Source organism: Neofelis nebulosa, chromosome 15 (assembly GCF_028018385.1).
Source record: "Neofelis nebulosa isolate mNeoNeb1 chromosome 15, mNeoNeb1.pri, whole genome shotgun sequence".
NCBI classification, from domain to species: domain Eukaryota; kingdom Metazoa; phylum Chordata; class Mammalia; order Carnivora; family Felidae; genus Neofelis; species Neofelis nebulosa.
This window is the reverse complement of record NC_080796.1, coordinates 11,592,337-11,611,434: the sequence shown is the minus strand read 5'-3', so window position 1 is coordinate 11,611,434 and position 19,098 is coordinate 11,592,337. Positions and strand designations below refer to the sequence as shown.

General features: G+C 43.9%; 1 protein-coding gene across 1 annotated transcript in view; it reads left to right on the top strand.

Annotated features, from left to right (window-relative positions):
• Positions 1-654: 654 nt before the first annotated feature.
• EFCAB2 (EF-hand calcium binding domain 2) overlaps positions 655-19,098 on the top strand; it is a 131,190-nt gene continuing 112,746 nt past the window's right edge. Inside the window, exon 1 of the mRNA XM_058701735.1 lies at positions 655-770. Coding sequence (XP_058557718.1) covers positions 740-770 — 31 coding nt within the window. The 5' untranslated portion in view covers positions 655-739. The remainder of the gene's footprint in view (positions 771-19,098) is intronic.

Here is a 19,098-nt window from a genome sequence, read left to right as displayed (position 1 = left end):
TAACGTCACTCCAATTAGCACGCGCTTAAAAATCATCCAAGATTAGCTTAAAAATCTCCTATTTGAACCAGATAATGCAAAAATCATTTTAAAAAGAAAACGTCCTCGTATAATGAGCTTATCCTTAAAAGGAGACAGAAATGTAACATCAGGCTACGGCATCAAAGTTTCAGAAGCAGCGGCACTGAAAACTTTCCCGTGGCGATCTTAACTGGAGGTCACGTCACATTTCGCCAGCGAGGGCATTTTCACTTGCACGTCGAGGAGGAAGGCGGACACCACTCAGGGGGCCGGGACACCCTCCCGTTTGGGGTCGGAAGCTGCAGCCCCGACAGCGCCGAGTTTGCGCCCGCTGCCCCCCCCCCCCCCCCCCCCCCCCCCCCCCCGCGCCCCGGCCTCTCCGCAGCCGGGAGGCCACGGCTCGGCCCCCGGCTCTCCGGCTGCCTGTTAACATCCGCAGGGAAAAGGCCGAGCGGCGCCACGTCGCGCAAACACTGGAGGGAGGGAGCCGCGTCTGCGAGGTCCCCCACACGGGTCAGCAGGGAGCGAAGGGCTCGGGGCTCCCTCCCTCCCTCGTCCCCAGGGGGCGGGGAGAGGGGCGCGCGGGGGGAGGGGGAGGGGCGCGCGCTCGGAGCCCCCTCCCCCCCAGGGTCTGGACTCGCGCTGGGGCTGGTGGGGGCAAGGACGCCTCGACCTAGGGTGACGCCAGGCATCTCCCGGGCGACGGCTCCGCAACAAGATGGCGGACGATAAAGAAAGGGAAGGCCCAGGTAAGAGCCGCCCGCCGCGATCCCGGCCCGCACTGGGACGCTCCCGGCGGGGTGGGGCCGCCCTCCACCGGAGCCTCCTCCGCCGGGAGAGAGCCGACAGGGGAGGGGGCCCGCCGGCCCGCCCGCGGGGGAGGCCGCCGCCCGCGACACCCGCAGCCTCCCCGCCGGCGCCTCGGCCCCGCCCAGTCCCCTCCTCCCGCTCGCCTCCCTTCTCCTCCCGCTCCCCTCCCCCTCCCGTCTCCCTTCTCCCCCCCTGCCGAGCTCCCCGGCCGCGGCTCCGCCAGGCCGGGCATCCCGCCTCCACAGCCTCGCCCCGGCCTCGCTGCCGCGGACGCCACGCCGGCAGCTGCCGGGCTGCGGGCGTCTGGGGCGGCCCGGGCGACGACGGGCTCCGGCCGCCCGGATCCGGCGGCCTTTTCGGGCCGCGCCGAAGCCCCGCCCAGCGGGAACATGCCCGCTGCCTCCATTTTGCAGCCTCAGTGGGGACGCGGGGGGACGCGGGGGGACCGGCCTCGGGCTCACGGGCGGCCCCCCTCCGCGCCTCCAGTCCCCGGAACGCCCGCCCCGCCCGTCGGGGCCAGTCCGGGCACACGCGCCCCGCGGCCCTGGGAGGGCCCTGGGAGGGAGAGCCTCGAGGAGAGAAGGCGGACGAGCCCGACTGCGCGGCGCGGGGGGGGGGGGGGGGGGGGGAACCCTCCGGGTCTTCGAGGAGCGGGCCCCCCGGCGGAGCCCCGACCGTCCGCGCTGAGCTGCAAGACCTTGACGTTGTCTCAGCGCCGCCCCGATCCTCGGGCACCCTCCGCGGTTGCTCAGAAATAACAGCCTGTGTGCGCGCCAGCGGGCGCACTCGGGGCCACAGCCGCGGCCAAGAGCCGGGAGACCGGAGAGGCGAACCTCTTAAGAGATGAAAAGTATTCCAGCCCTGTTCCCCTTCTGGAGTGCTTGACACACCCCGTCACGTGTCCCCTGGCTCCGCCGGCGACCGAGTGCGTTTACAAGTGAAGAAACCAGTCTCGTTTGGGTGATCACAGAAAATCAGCGGAGAGACACGGGAAACCGTGCCAAAGGTCTACCTAGCGATAACAGGAATAGGATTTGATTTATTTATAGCACCGCTAGCCTGAAGAGTCGGAATGATGGTATTACAGATGTTACCGTTCCTAAGATGGCCTTCTAATATTACTGTGCCCCTTTAAAAGTGAAAGATCCAGGGGCGCCTGGGTGGCTCAGTCGGTTAAGCGTCTGACTTCGGCTCAGGTCATGATCTCCTGGTTCGTGAGTTCAAGCCCGGCTTCAGGCTCTGTGCTGATGGCTCAGAGTCTGGAGCCTGTTTCAGATTCTGTGTCTCCCTCTCTCTCTGACCCTCCCCCGTTCATGCTCTGTCTCTCTCTGTCTCAAAAATAAATAAACGTTAAAACAAAAAAATTAAAAAAAATAAATAAAAGTGAAAGATCCATCCGAAGGCAGTGATTACTTTAAGACTTATGTTAAGATATTTTTTTAGGTTTGTTTATTTATTTATTTTAGTAATCTCTACACCCGATGTGGGGCTGGGAACTCACAACCTCAAGATCAAGAGTCCCATGCTCCTTGTACTGAGCCAACCAGGGGCCCCTTTAATTTTAAGACTTCCCCAGGAAACCAAATGAATTAGTTGTTTTGTTACAACTAACAAAATTTTTTTACAAAAAAATGGAAAAATCATTAGGGGATAAATGAGCAAGTTAGCTATGGATATGTGTGTGTGTGTGTGTATATATATATACATACATACATACATATATATATCTTTAAGATTAATGAGCATGAGAAAATGCAGTGGATCGTGTTGCGAATACAATTCTTGACTTTTAAAAAAATAGATTTTTCTGATATTTCAGTTTTCAGAAATACTTTTCTATGTAGAATAAATTCAGAGGAAGAAACAATTCTGTTCATCGCTACAGAAGTAATGACAAAAGCTGGATGTCATTCATTGAGCTGGCATGTATTTAATGCCTCTGGAAGGTGTTCTGATTCGGCTCGGATTTTGGAAGGTGCAAATATGAGGAAAAGCATCTTTTCTCCCAAGAGAAGTGAGATGAGAAAGGAGATAAGACATCCACAAAGGGGAGAGAACAGTTAGCTGGGCTCAGTGGCCTGTATGCCAGGTGTGTTTCTCGTCTCTGCCCTTGACCTGCTCAATCAGTCTGTATTTTAACAGATCTGTAGGTGACCCATAGGCATAGTAAACTTTGAGAAGCAGTGTTACATAGTATTTTTTATTCTTAACAATTTTATGAGTTAACTATAATAGCAGTTTAGAGGACCTGATGAAATAAAGGTCCATTGCCTGAAGGTAACCTAGCAACTCATTTGGCAGTATCTTTTTTTTTATTTTTATTTTAGTTTTTTAACGTTTATTTATTATTGGGAGACAGAGAGAGACAGAGCATGAGCATGGGAGGGGCAGAGAGAGGGGGAGACGCGGAATCCCAAGCAGGCTCCAGGCTCCACGCTATTAGCACAGAGCCCAACGCAGGCTCAAACTCACAAACCGTGAGATCATGACCTGAGCTCAAGTTGGCCACTTAACTGACTGAGCCACCCAGGTGCCCCGTATATACGTATCTTCTTTGTAGGGACATGATTCCTGTCCCGTATTTGATTCTGAGCTCTGAAGGTTGAGAAATTACATCTCCCCAATTAGTCGGAATTGATCAGCCTTCGGGGATTCACTCACGCCAACAACTAATGAATTACTTAAAATAAATTTTTTTTAAGTTTATTTAAGTAATCTCTGCAACCCAATGTGGGGCTCGAACTCATGACCCCAAGATCAAGGGTCTCCTGCTCTTCCAACTGAGCCAACTGAGATGCCCCTGACGAATTAATTTTTCTTCTCCTCCCCCCACCTCCAGCTCCATGAATTATTAATTCATTAGGGGTAGGTTGATACTTTAACCAGAAAGCTGATCTCTTAAACTTTAGGGGAGGGTGAATTTATATTTCAGAAGTTCCTTGATGAACATGGAATCACACAGAAGAAAGGATAGTTTTGGAGGATATATCCATTACTCTGTAAGCTTCGAGAGGTAGGGGACTGTTTTCTGCTCTGTTAAACTCAGTGTCATGCAGAGTGCTCAGCATATGGTAGGAACTCAGTGCTTATTGAATTCAGATTATTTGAATTAAAGATATTTATGTTTCAGCTAAATCACTACTTGCTATTTCCTAAAAATCTATTGAGGTTTTTTTTTTTTAAATTATAAAGGAAGATTAATTTTCTAGATTTATGTTGTATCCAGCTCTTCAACATGTAGGGATTAATCTTGATAAACGTACCGACAACACTGGTAACAAAAATTGCCTATGATGGGTAATTATGTTTTATTTATAGCATTTTCTGTAAGACTGTAGACATTGAAGTTCTATTCAGTTGTAGCATTTTTGTGGTTTAACATAATATATTTCGTCCTAGATCAAAATATGTATATAGTTATATTAGCTAAAAAAGAAAGGAATTTAAATTTTAGAATCAAGTTAATTCTAGAAATTTCTTAATTTTGTTTTACTGAAAGAATGTTTGAAATGGGATAGCAAAATTTTACTATTTGTTAATTAATTAATTAATTAATTAATTATTTTGCAGAGAGAGTGAGTGAGGGAGAGGGGCAGTCGGAAGGGTGGGGGAGAGGAGAGAGAGAGACCGAGGGAGGGAGGGAGAGAGAGGATGAGTCTTAAGCAAGCTCAGCACAGAGCCCAACGTGGGGCTTGATCCCAGGACCCTGGGATCATGACCTGAGCAGAAATCAAAAGTTGAATGCTCAACTGACTGAGCCACCTAGGTGCCCTCAAAAACGGTTTTTGAAGTTCTGCTATTTCACTCAAGTTTTCTCAGCTAGAATATTTTTTTCCTTTTCTTTCTATTTTGTTTGTTTAAGTAGAGAACCAATGCAATTGTTGATTCTTTGAATCTTTAAATCCTTACTGTTTCTGTCTCCTAGAGAATTTTATATAGGACTGCAAGGAACTTCTGTTTGTAATTAGAATTGTATCTAGGAAACAAAGTGCTTAGGAGTAAAATTCTCTAACTTTTGGCAGGCTAGGGAGCTTTGGAAGGTATGTCAGTTTTTTTTAGTAAGCCTCAGATACTCAAAAGCTTGCTTTAGGATATACTATTTTTGTGGGGCTCACGGGTGGCTCAGTCAGTTAAGCGTCCGACTTCGCTCAGGTCATGATCTCACAGCTGGTGAGTTCAAGCCCCACGTCGGGCTCTGTGCTCACAGCTCAGAGCCTGGAGCCTGCTTTGGATTCTGTGTCTCCCTCTCTCTCTGCCCCTCCCCTGCTCGTGCTCTGTCTCTTTCTGTCTCAAAAATAAGTAAATGTTTTTTGGGTTTTTTTAATTTAGGATATACTATTTTTTGTACTAAAATCTTGCTCATTACTTTGCATTGCTCGGTAAAGTTCACTTCAACTATCAACTCCTAAATGGAAGAGGTTTTACAGGTTTCTGTTTGTTTCTTTCCTTGTATTGTGCTGTTCCTTTCAAAACCCAACATTTGGAAATCTAACGTAAAAAACAAACTACAATTGGACTTACTTTTTAAGAAAGGAACTGTTGAGGGGCGCCTGAGTGGCTCTGCTGGTTAAGTGTCCAACTTCGGCTCAGGTCATGATTTCGCGGTTTGTGAGTTCGAGCCCGGCATTGGGCTCTGGCTGACAGCTCAGAGCCTGGAACCTGCTTCGGATTCTGTGTCTCCCTCTGTCTGCCCCTCCGCTGCTTGCGCTTTGTCTGTCGCATTGTCTCAAAAATAAACATTAAGAAAAAAAAAAAAGGAACTGTTGATAGTACAAGGTATACTATGGAGTAGTAGAAAAAGTGAGCTTTGGAGTAAGACCTGAATTTTGAATTCCAGCTTCCCCAAGCTCTGTCTGATCTTAGCCAAGAGGCTAGACCTAAGGAGCCTCTGGTTCCTCAAATGTAAAGTGGGAATAATTATACCAATTTCATAACGTTATTAGGTTGGGGACAGTGTCTTCTTACTCATCTTCGTATCCCCAGCACCCACCATGATGCCTGACAGTAGAGAAATGCTGAATAAATAGGAAGGAAAGTGCTGGACACCCTCTAGGAAATATGTAGCTCTTAGTATATGTGCGGCATGGAATCCAAGAGGAAGGAAAACTTAAATCTAAGTCTTTCCAGTTGTCAATCACACATGATGCATTCATGCATATTTTGGGGGACCATTTAATAAGTTTTCTCCCCGTTTTAGACAGATAACAATCTAGGTAGAGATGAATGGAAGGAGAAAATGAACTTACTGAAACTTGATATACTTCCTCTAGTTCATAATAAAATTTGGAGGAAAAACTGGGCTGAAATTGATGTTTGTGGTGACCGGTAAAAACTTGTCAAGAAAACGCATGCTGTAAGAAGCAAGTGGGCAATGAGACACCACTTCACACCCATTCGGACGCCTATGATAAACAATAGCTGTTGGTGACGCGGGGGGGAAATTGCACCCCTTACGGGCTATGGACGGGCATGTAAAATGGTACCATTGCTGTGGGAAATAGTCTGGCAGTTCCTCAAAAATTCAGATATGAATTATTATATGATCCAACAACTCTGCCTCTGGGTTTACATTTTTTTTTAATGTTTATTTCTGAGAGAAGAGAGAGCGCGCACGCCTGCGCGCGGGAGGGGCAGAGAGCGAGGGAGAGAGAATCCTAGGCAGGTTCTGTGCCGTTATCGCAGAGCCCGACGTGGGGCTCGAACTCACGAACCACGAGATCATGACCCCAGCCGAAGTCAGACACTCCACCGACTGAGCCACCCGGGCACCCCTCTGCATCTGGGTTTATACCCAAGATAATTGAAAGCAGGACCTCGAACAGGTATTTGTATGCCCGTGTTCATAGCGGCATTATTCACAATAGGCGAAAGGTGGAAGCGACTCAAACGTCCATCAGTGGGTGAATGGATACACAGAATGCTGTATATGCATATGATGAAATATGGTTCATCCTTAAAACAGGAGAGACATTGTGACTTCATGGCACCACAGGGATGAACCTTGAAGATATTCTAAGTGGATTTAGCCAGTCACAAAAAGAGAAGTACTGTAGTATTCTCCTTATATGAGGTACCTAGAGTAGTCCGATTCATAGGAACAGCAAGTTGAACAGTGGTTGCCAGAGGTTAGAGAAAAGGGAAGTCATTATTCCATGGGAAGAGAGGTTCAGGTTTTGCTAGATGAAGTGTGTTCTGGAGATTGGTTGCACAACCACATGAATGTACCTGGCACTATGAACTGTACACTTACGAGGGGTTAAGACGGTTCATTTTTTATGTTTGTTTTACCACAATTTAAAATAGATCAAATGGAAATGTTGAGTACATCCAAAATGAAAAAAAAAATGGTACTTTTTTGGGGGGAAGGCAATTTGGAAATTTGTGTTAAAGAAAAAAATGATGTCCACAGGCTTTGATTCTTTAATATACTCCTGGGTATTTGTCCTTAGAAATATATTCTGGAAAAAAGTGAGAAGTAAACAAATAATGATTTTAAAGTTACTTATAAATTTGAAAATACACATAAGATCTACTTGTCCAACAAATGGGGGGTGTAAAGTAAGTTGTTATGTATTGACTTATTGAGCTTTAGCCATTTAAAACAACATATAAAAATTATATGCATAAATGGGTAAAGATTACAGGGGAACATAGGATGAGATCAGGTTGGATAGATTTTTAGGGGCATTCATTTTTAAAAGTCTCATTATTTTATTTTTTAAATGTTTGTCCATTTTTGAAAGAGAGAGTGTGCGTGTGCGAGTGGGGAAAGGGCAGAGAGAGAGAGAGGGAGAGAGAGAATCCCAAGCAGGCCCCACACTGTCTGATGTGGGGCTCAAACTCACAAACCACAAAATCATGACCTGAACTGAAGTCAGACACTTGACCGACTGAACGACCCAGGCTCCCCCAAAGTCTCATTTTATTTTATTTTTTAATTTTAATTTATTTTTTTTAATGTTTATTTATTTTTGAGAGAGAGGGAGAGACAGAGCATGAGCAGGTGAGGGGCAGAGAGAGAGGGAGACACAGAATCCGAAGCAGGCTCCAGGCTCCAAGCTGTCAGCACAGAGCCCGATGTGGGGCTCGAACTCACAAACTGCAAGATTGTGACCTGAGACAAAGTCGGACGCTCAGCCAACTGAGCCACCCAGGCGTCCTAAAAGTCTCATTATTTTTTATTTTTATTTATTTTTTAATTTTTTTTTTTTTAATTTTTTTTTTAATTTATTTTTGGGACAGAGAGAGACAGAGCATGAACGGGGGAGGGGCAGAGAGAGAGGGAGACACAGAATCGGAAACAGGCTCCAGGCTCCGAGCCATCGGCCCAGAGCCTGACGCGGGGCTCGAACTCACGGACCGCGAGATCGTGACCTGGCTGAAGTCGGACGCTTAACCGACTGCGCCACCCAGGCGCCCCTATTTTTTAATTTTTAATGTTTATTTTTGAGAGACTGAGAGAGAGCATGAGCATCGGAGGGGCAGAGAGAAAAGGAGGCACAGAATCCAAAGCAGGCTCCAGGCTCCAAGCTGTCAGCACAGAGCCCGATGCGGGGCTTGAACTCACAAACCGTGAAATCATGACCTGAGCCGAAGTCGGACACTTAACCGACTGAGCCACCCAGGAGCCCCAAAAGTCTCATTATTTTAATGTCATTTATACAGAAGCTTTAAAATGCACTGAACTGTTTTTATACTTTAAAATCCGTATGCCAATTGTAAATTATTCTTATCCATTTGTGAAAATGTGTATACCACACCCTGTACTTGACAATGCTTTTGTAAACCTCTAGTATGGATCTTATAGATATGAAGAGTGTAATAAAGTAATTTATTCTTTAAATGCGGCAATAAATTTGGAGTCTAAAGACCTGGCTTGAGTTTGGATACTGCTCTTTTTTTTTTCCAGATTTTACTTGGGCGTGTCACTTAATTTCTCTGAACTTCAGTTCAAAGAGTTCCCAGTCTAATGAGCACTTACTCTGAAGTGGGCCCTGGGCTAAATGTTTTTACATCAGGTCAGTCATTTAATCCTTCCAACAAACCTATGTGATAGATGCCTCTGATGACATCCTTTCTACAAATGAAGAAACAGAGGCTTAGGTCGGTAAAACACACTTCCAGTTTCAGCTCCGACAGATGAGAGCTTGGAAGTGATCAGTCCCGTCACTATAAATGGGAAGAAGCACTTGGTAATTTTGGCAAATTGCTGGAAGCTGCGTGAACCACCATAAGTGTGGGAAACTCCCTGAGATCCTGTAGTCCTAGGCAATCCCTCTCCCTTGGGTTTTGCTTCCAGGAACCCTACTGGGTCATCTGGTAAAGAGCCCAGAAAGACCCCATGTTGCTCCAGCAGGGGAGGGGGGAGAGTAAACATTTTGAAATCTCAGTGCATTCCTCATAACAAAGACCTGCTCTCCAGGGGAAAGAGACTTTACCAGTGGATCTGAGGGGGCCAGGAAAAGCGAAAAGAAACAGTCATGAAGGTCACAGCCATAGACGGGTCCACTAAAAGAATGAAGTTTAGTTATGAGATAGATGCTTCTCTTCACTTCCACCTTCCCACCACATCACACAGTTGTAGCACAATAATAGTGGATCACAGATGAAAGATGTGTGTGGTGAACACTGTTGAAGGAGGAGTCCTTAGAGGAATCTGGCACCTGGAGCAACAGCAAATAGCAAACACAGCCCGATTCCTAGGTAGATTGACATAAAGCCTCTTGTTTGTCTGTCTTAGTTCCTATTACTTGATGGATCACGTCTGGCTTTCAACAAAAAATTACAAGGCATGCTAAAAGCAAAAACACAGTCTGAAGATAAAGCAAGAGTCAGAACTAAACTCAGATCTGTGATGCATATTTTGGAATGATCAGATGGAGAATTTAAAAAAGGGCTGTGATTAATATGTTGAGGACTCGAATGGAAAAAGTAGCAACATGCAAGAACAACACGGGCAGTGTAAGCAGAGACATGGAAATGCTAAGAAAAAATCAAAAGGAAATGTTAGAAATCCAATGCAATAGAACAGAAGAATATCTTTTATGGGTTCATCAGTAGACTCGACATGACTGAGGAAAGAACGATAGGACTTGAAGATGAGGTCAATAGAAACTTCGCAAACTGAACTGTAAAGAGAAAAAAGAATGAAAAAACAAACAACCCAGCATCCAAGCACTGTGGGACAATTTTAAAAGGTGTGAAACACACATAATTGGAATACCAGAAGGAAAAGAATGAAAAGATGGAGCAGAAGAAATATTTGAAGTAGTAATGAAGCTTTTCCCCAAATGAATGACAGATACCAAAACAGATCCAGGAAGTTAAGAGAACACCAAGCGTACCCTGTTTAAAACTGCAGAAAACCAAAGATGACAAGAGAATCTTGAAAGAAGCTAGAGGAAAACAAACCCCTTCCCTGGACTTTGTTGGAAACCATGTAAGCCAGGGGAGAGTGGAGTGAAATATCTGAAGCGGTGAAAAGTCGGAAAAGCAATGTAACCAAGGTCACTAGTGATGTAAACGAGGTGAAGCAAGGACTCCATTCAAGTCTGACTCCAAGGCCAATGTCTTCTGCCTCTATGCCTCACATAGAGAAGTCAAGTGGACATTTAAATAAGGAAGAAAATAAAAGTCACCCACCATCTCATTATCTAGAGTAGTGCTCAAACTTCAGTGAACATCAGAATCACCTGGAAGCCTTGTAAAAACATGGATTGCTGAGCCCCCAGCCCAGGATTTCTGAACCCACCAGGGGTGTGAGAATTTGCATTTCTATCAAGTTATCATGGGATGATGATGCTGTTAAACAGCGCTGATCTAGAATCAAGTTTGTCATTCTGATGTGTTTCTTTCCAGGTTTTTTTTTTTCTTGGCAGATTTGTATTTTGTTGGTTTCATATAGCTGATATTGTAGATAGTTTTAGCCCCGGCTTTTCACTTACTCTTTTTTGTTTGTTTTTTGATTTATTTTTGAGAGACAGAGAGAGACAGAGCATGAGCGGGGGAGGGGCAGAGAGAGAGAGAGAGAGAGAGAGAAACAGAATCGGAAGCAGGCTCCAGGCTCCGAGCTGTCAGCACAGAGCCTGACGCGGGGCTTGAACTCATGAACCGTGAGATCATGACCTGAGCTGAAGTCAGATGCTTAACTGACTGAGCCACCCAGGCGCTCCTTCACTTACTCTTAATAAGCACTTTCCCATGTCCTAAGTGTTTCTCAAACACATCATTTAAAATAGCTGTATTCATCGTTATTTATGGCACATATTTATTTAAGCCTTCCCTGACTGTTGGATATTTAGATTGTTTCCAAATTTTCTGTGCTATAAATAATGCTGCAATCAGTGTTCTTCCAAAAGGACCTTTTGACCCAGCTTTGATCCCCACCCTCTACCCCCTTTGAATCTCACCTCTGTTGGATCTTACTAGTTAATAACAGAGGGTAATCTAATTTCTAAATTCTAGGAGTACCTTGTGATCCTTTTATACTAATTACATTAATTCTTTTTTCAACTTCTAATAAAAAAAAAAAACCTTTTTATTAACCACGTAGTGGCCAGAGTTTATGATCAGTGTAAGATGCATATTTGCTTTTTGTTTGTCTGTTGTATTATAGCAGAAACTCCATGAAGTCAAGCGACTTGTTTCATTTACTGCTGAATCCCTGGAATTTAGGACAGGGTGGAGGAAGTAGCAGTCACTGTAAATATTTGTTTAATGAATGGATGAACCGGGAGTAACACATTGAGTAAAGAAATTTAATGTCACCCTTCATGATCTCATTATGGGTAAATGAATTTTTCTGCTAACCTTTAAAAATAAATGCTGAAAATAGCCCAGAGCTACCCCCATTACATTTGCAGAAGCACTGGGACTGGAAACACATATTTAATCTAACTTCACAGCAAGCTAGAATGCTACGTCCACTTCACCATGGTGATTGAGCACACATGTTTATTTTTACCATTCTTGAAACCCCACTAGCACGACAGGAAGGGAATTACAAAAAAGGCATAGACCTACAAGGGTAAAGAGAGTGGGAGAGGAGATAATAGCGGTTTCTAAAAAGACGTTAGGAGAAAAGAATAAAAAGGTACTAGGAGAGGATGTAAGAAATTATTAAATGGATGGATGAGTGGCAACTAGCCTAGCAGAACCAAAGGAAAGAAACCCAAGTCTGTAGAGGAAGGAGCCCCAAAGAAACAAACCAAGGGGAGCCGTACTGCCCTGGGGACGCTCGGGATTGACAGCAGCAGCCATTGCTGAAGGCGTGTGTGTGCAGTGAGGCTAAATATGGGAGGTGTGGATTGAAGTCACGGCACGTGGTTGGATCTCCCGTCCCCTGGAATGACCAGGTGATCACTTCCCTTCCATCCACGCGGGAGACTGGAGTTGTACTCTCTGATGACTTTAAATCAGAGAGACGGGATTTAGGGATACCAGCACAGTTGATGGTAGGAGATGCGCCACCATTTATTATTGTTACCATCTTTGACATAGTAGCTGAAATATTATTGCAATTTGTATGAAATTTAATTATTGTCACGTAGATTAAATATTCTGAGTAGGACTCAAGATAATAAACCTGGAAAGAGGTAGTGTGTCTAACAGGATGTCAAAGAGATGGGGATTTGAAATTCTTTTCATTAGGAATGAGGAAGAGGCGCTGTGTGCCTCTCTAACCGATTACTGGATTCACACTGGTATATAAAGTAGTACACATACTAAAAACTTCAAAAGAAAAGTGAAAGGGAATCCAGAGATTCAAAGACTTGAGGTGAAATCCGTAAATACAATGAAATTTCATGTGAAACCACAATATAAAAATGAGAGGGAAGCTGTCTCAAATATGGCCTCAATTTCGATGACCTTGATCTCAGCTACACTTCCATGGCCAAACTGGAGACTGCCATACTCTAGAATTGGGGCACCTCTGACAATCTCACATTGAGATATTTCATTCTTGGGCAATATTTTCTTCAATACTTTATGGGAAAAATAACTTTGTAAAACAATTTCTTGAAATAATTCACACCTTGTGGAATAATTTCAAATTTACAGGAAAAACTACAAGAATGGTACAGAGATTTCCCACATTCCCTTTGCCCCAATTCACTAATGTCAACATTTTGTCACATTTTCTAGGAACAAAGGTAGTCGTCTCTTATGTAAAATCTCTATGAAGTTTGAGTTCATCTAATTCTACAGTCCACATCTCTATTTTGTCAGTCGTCCCAGCTGTCAAAAATGCCTGCTCTCGCATTGGCCCCTCTAGGGCAGGTTCTGGTCCAGATCACGGACTGCGTTGAGTCTCTGGCCACTCGTCTGTCCTCTGGAGCAGCACCTCCATCTTTCTTTGTCCATCATGGCCGTGATTGCTTCAGAAAGGGCTTGGGTCATCTGCACAACTGCATCATCTCATCTCTCTACTCCCCTCCCCTCCTATTCACTCTGTATTCCTTTCCTTTCCTTCCCTTTCCTCTCCTCACCTTTCCTGTTTATTTATTTATTTTGAGAGAGAGAGAGTATCCCAAGCAGGCTCCGAGCTGTCAGTGCAGAGCCCGACGCGGGGCTCAAACTCACCAACGTGAGATCATGACCTGAGCAGAAGTTGGACGCTTAATGGATTGAGTCACCCAGGCGCTCCAACTCTTTCACTTCTTACGTGGCAGGGCAAATACAAGCCATAAGATAGAAATTCTCCCAGTTTCTTGACACATACACATTTATCTGTATCTACCTACCGGATTATTGCAGAAGCTCCTTATGTGGTTTATTCGTTTTCATTTACCATGCTGAGAATCTGGTTATCTGGTTATGAATTCTCTACCTAAAGTCCTTTAGCATTTTCCCCTTGCATCAGTACAGGCTAAACTCTGTAACAGGACAGACTAGGATGTTTTGTTTTGCCAGGTCTTTTTCTGATCATGGGTCTGGCACCACCTCCGTGCCCTGGACATTTCATCCCGATGAACGGTGTATCCGTTGTTCCCGCGATGACAGCAGTAGGCCCGTGCACACATCGTTACCGCATGATGGGCTTCATTTAAGAAATTGTGTTGCTTGGTGGTAAAAACGGGAAGTCTATAGTAAATCCTTATGGATTCATATTTCAGCTTTGCCACTTCAGAGCCGGGTGGCTTCGTAGGCACCACACCGTTCTACTTTCTTCACGTGTCAAACGGGTGTAGCAGAGCCGACCTCATATGGTAGCAAAACATGTAGTAGAGAGCTTCACACGTAGTAGGAGCTCTGTACGTGTTCTCAGTCGTCACGCTGTGCTCGACACTGCGGGAACGCTTAAAATTTCTTTTAACGTATATTTATTTACTTAGAGAGAGTGCAGGGGAGGGGCAGAGAGAGAGAGAGAGAGAGAATCTCAAGCAGGCTCCACACTTTCAGCTCAGATGCTGACGCAGGGCTTGATCACATGAACCACGAGATCATGACCTGAGCTGAAATCAAGAGTCTGATTTGCTCAACTCACTGAGCCTCCCCCCGCCCCCCCCCCCCAGGCACCCCTGGGGGAGCAGTTAGATGTGGGCCTTGCTCTCTTAGAGATAATACTACTGCAGAGGAGAGAACCATAGTTACAGAATTATTTAGCTACATTTGGGATAAGTAGTCCAAAGATCGGGGTTTCAGAAGAGGGACACTTAACTTTTTCTTGCTTCAGGGGCTTTGAGCGTGGCATTCCCTCTCGCTAGTTTTCAGCAGAAGGAAGTGTAAGTTTGAAAGGCCGAGGCAATAAAGAAGAGCGAGTGGCTTATTAGAGCATTGAATGAGTGCCCGTGTAGCAAGTGTTAAAGAGCGGTAGGAGCTGAGGTTTGTGGAGTAGACAGAGGCCGGGCCTATTTGATGACCAGGCTGGAGGGGGGTGGGTGCTGACCTCTTTTCAAGAGGAAAAGGAAGCCATCTTAGCTTTTTAATCAGGGAGAGAACACCGTTTATGTTTTCATTTCATTTCATTTCATTTCATTTTTTAAGTTTATTTATTTTGAGAGAGAAAGAGAGAGTGAGCAAGGGAGGGGCAGAGACAGAGGGAGAGAGAGAATCCCAAGCAGGCTCCCAGCTGTCGGCACAGAGCCCGACACAGGCTTGAACTCATGAACTGTGAGATCATGACTGGAGCCCAAGCCAAGAGTCGGACACTTAACCGACCCAGCCACCCAGGCACCCCTTAGTTTATGTTCTTAAAAGGTCACTTGCTGGGGTGCCTCGGTGGCTCAGTGGGTTAAGTGTCTGCCTTCAACTCGGATCATGATCTTGCGGTTCATGAGTTGGAGCCCCACGTTGGGCTCTGGGCTAACAGCTCAGAACCTGGAGCCTGCTTCAGATTGTGTCTCCCTCTCTCTCTGCCTCACCACCTACTTGCATTCTGTCTCTCTCTCTCTCTCGCTCTCAAAAATAAACATTAAAAAAATTATTAAGAAATAAAAGGTCACTTGGCTGTACTGTGGCAGATTGGAGCAGGGTGGGAGCAGAGGATGTTGGTGGTGTCTCAGACTACATGGCAACAGAACGAATGACCGAGAAGGTCTCAGAGTCTAGAGATTTAAAAAGAAAAAAATTATTTTTAATGTTTATCTCAGAGAGAGAAAGAGAGCATGAGCAGGGAAGGGGCAGAGGGAGAGGGAGACAGACTCCGAAGCAGGCTCCAGGCTCCGAGCTGTCAGCACAGAGCCCCACGCGGGGCTCGAACCCACAAACCGCGAGATCATGACCTGAACTGAAGTCGGATGCTCAACCGATGGTGGTTCCAGAGTCTAGAGATTTTTAATTCCTTTGTACTGGATGTTGGGACTTGGAGGACAGGGTTACTTACAGATGGATTAACACCATTTCGACTTCTGACTCCTCCTGGTCTCTGCCTAAATCCCCGCCTTAGACTAGATGCCACCCTGTGGTCCCACAGTCCTGTCTATACACTTCTGCTGAGTTTGAGCACATCCGCTGTTACAGTTTGCTGTGGCTGGTTTGTTTTTCCTTTAAACTGGAATGTATTTGTAGGTCAATAAGCACCTGACGCAGGAAAGCACAGATGAAAGCTAGATGATGAGTGAATACAGGATTTCATTTTTAAGCCAGGCATTTTAGTGCTACAGCATCTTTGGATCAAGTTGATTGTAAAATAAGAATTCATGGAGAACTAACCCTCCCCACCTCAAAAACAAAAAACCAAAAAAGACGAATTGGGTTCTTGGTTTGTTTTTGTTTTTGTTTTTTTAAAAAGCTCATCTCTGGAATAGGTACTGGCAGTCTTGAGACGAAGAGAACGATAATGTTATTTGTACCTTCTCGTTAATTAACCTTAAGGGCATTTCTTTACCTTCTTTGCTGTGTGTTTTAAACAGTTCTCATGGTAAAGATTCCTCTTGGGACTCATTATTTCATTTTAATTTCTGTAGGTGGGGTTTGGAGCAGCTAGTTAGATATTTAAATATGTATTAAGACATCTTAGGTCTGGAGCACCTGGGTGTCTCAGTCAGTTAAGTGTCTGACTTCGGATCAGGTCACGATCTCATGGTTCGTGGGTTCAAGCCCTGCGTCAGGCTCTGTGCTGACAGATCAGAGCCTGGAGCCTGCTTTGGATTCTGTGTCTCCCTCTCTCTCTGACCCTCCCCCGTTCGTGCTCTGTCTCTCTCTATCTCAAAAATAAATAAGCGTTTAAAAAATATTAGAAAAAAAAGAGTCTCTTTCTTGGTTTGTGTCTCTCTTTTGTTTTTTCCTTTGCTCATTTGTTTCTTACATTCCACATACGAGTGAGATCAGAGGGTATTTGTTTTTCTCTGACTTATTCTGCTTAGCATTATAGTCTCTAGCTCCAGCTCTGTTGCAAATGGCAAGATTTCATTCTTTATTTGTGGCTGAATAATATTCCATTGTATATATATACACCACTTCCTCATCCATTCATCAGTCGATGGACACTTGGGCTGCTTCCATAGTTTGGCTATTGGAAATAGTGCTGCGTGCGGTAAGCATAAGGGTGCGTGTATCCCTCTGAATTAGTGTTTCTGTATTTTTTGGGTAAATACCCAGTAGTGGGATTACCGGGTCGTAGGGCGTTTCTATTTTTACCTTTTGGAAGACACGCCATAGTGTTTTCCAGAGCGGCTGAAGCAGTTCACATTCCCACCCACAGTGCAAGAGGGTTCCTTTTTCTTCGCATCCTCACCAACACCTGTTGTTTCTTGTGTTGTTGATTTTAGCTATTCTGACAGCTGTGATATCTCATTGTAGTTTTGATTTGCATTTCCCTAATGATGAGTGATGCTGAGCATCTTTTCTTGTGTCTGTTAGCCATCTGCCTGTCTTTAGAGAGATGTGTTTGTTCATGTCTTCTGCCCATAGTCAATTGGATTATTTGGTTTTTGGGTGGTGAGTGGTATCAGTTCTATATATAGTTTGGATGCTAACCCTTTCTCACGTATATCATTTGCAAATATCTTCTTCCGTTCAGTAGGTTGTGTTTTGGTTTTGTTGATTGTTTCCTTCGCCCTGCAGAAGCTTTTATTTTAACGTAGTCCTAATAGTTTATTTTTGCTTTTATTTTCCTTACCTCAGGAGACCTATCGAGAAAAATGTTGCCACAGCTAATGTCAGAGAGATCACTGCCTATGCTCTCTTCTAGGATTTTTATGGTTTCAGGTCTCACGTTAGGTCCTTAATGTATTTTGAATTTATTACTGTGTATGGTATAAGAAGGTGGTCCAATTTCATTCTTTTGCATGTAGCTGTCCAGTTTTCCCAACACCATTTGTTGAAGAGACTGTCTTTCCCCATTGTGTATTCTCTCCTGCCTCATCAAAGATTAATTGACCATATAATTGTGGGCTTATTTTTGAGCTCTCTATTTTATTCCTTCCATCTATGTGTCTGTTTTTGTGCCAGTACCGTACTGTTTTGGTTACTACAGCTTTGTAGTATAACTTCTGGGATCACTGGGATTGTGAGATCTCCAGTTTTGTTTGTCTTTTTCAAGATTGCTTCGGCTATTTCGGGTCTTTTGTGGTTCCATACACATTTTAGGATTGTTTGTTCTAGTTCTGTGAAAAATGCTGTTGGTATTTTGATAGGGATTGCATTAAATGTGTAGATTGCTTTGGGTAGTATAGTCATTTTAACAGTATTTGTTTTAATCCATGAGCATGGAATGTCTCTCCATTTCTTTGTGTCCTCTTAAGTTTCTTTCATCAGTGTTTTATAGTTTTCAGAGAACGGGTCTTGGTTTATTCCTAGGTATCTTATAGGTTTTGATACAATTGTAAATGGGATTGTTTTCTTAATTTCTTTTTCTGCTTCTTCATTATTAGTATAAAATGTAATGGATTTCCGCATATTGATTTCATATCCTGTGACTTTACTGAATTCATTTATTAGTTCTAGTAGTTTTTTGGTGGAGTCTTTAGGGTTTCCTATATATAGTATCATGTCATCTGTAATAGTGAAACTTTTATTTCTTTGTTACTAATTTGGTTGACTTTTATTTCTTTTTGTTAGTAGTGCCTAGTATGGAATTAAAGAGAAAAAGGAATTATTATATAATGATATAACTGGAATTTCACCTCTAACTTGAATTTCACCAACTAAAATGCATTTTATATTATATTGATATATCAACTTAATTATATTTCTTTTATTTATTTTTTGTTTTAAATTTAAAAAATTTTTTAAGTTTTTTATTTAAAATTTTTTTTAATGTTTATTTATTGTTGAGAGAGAGACCACGAGCAGGGGAGGGACAGAGAGAGAGGGAGACACAGGGTCTGAAGCAGCTCCAGGCTCTGACAAGTTGAACTTTTGACATCCTTTGCCTGCCTCTATTGTGTTGACTTTCCAGAATGTCATAGTATTGGAATCCTACAGTATGTAGCCTTTTCAGACTGGCTGTTAGCAACATGCAGTGTTTCTACACATCTTTTCATGACTTGAAGGCTCTTCCTTTTTTTTTTTTTTTTTTTTTTAAATCACTGAATAATAGAATGTATGGATGGGTCACAGTTTATCCATTTACCCACTGAAGGTCCTCTTGATTCCTTCCAGTTTTCGGTAATTATAAGTAAAACTTCTATAAACATTCAGGTGCAGGTTTTTGTGAGGATATAGGTTTTCAACTCATCTGGGTAAGCATCAAGGAGTGTGACTGATGGGTCACGTATGGTAAGACTCTGCTGACCTTTGTAAGAAACTGCCGAACTATTTCCCAAAGTGGCTGCTCTACCGTTTTGCACTGTCACTAGCAATGATGGCATTTCCTGTCGCTCT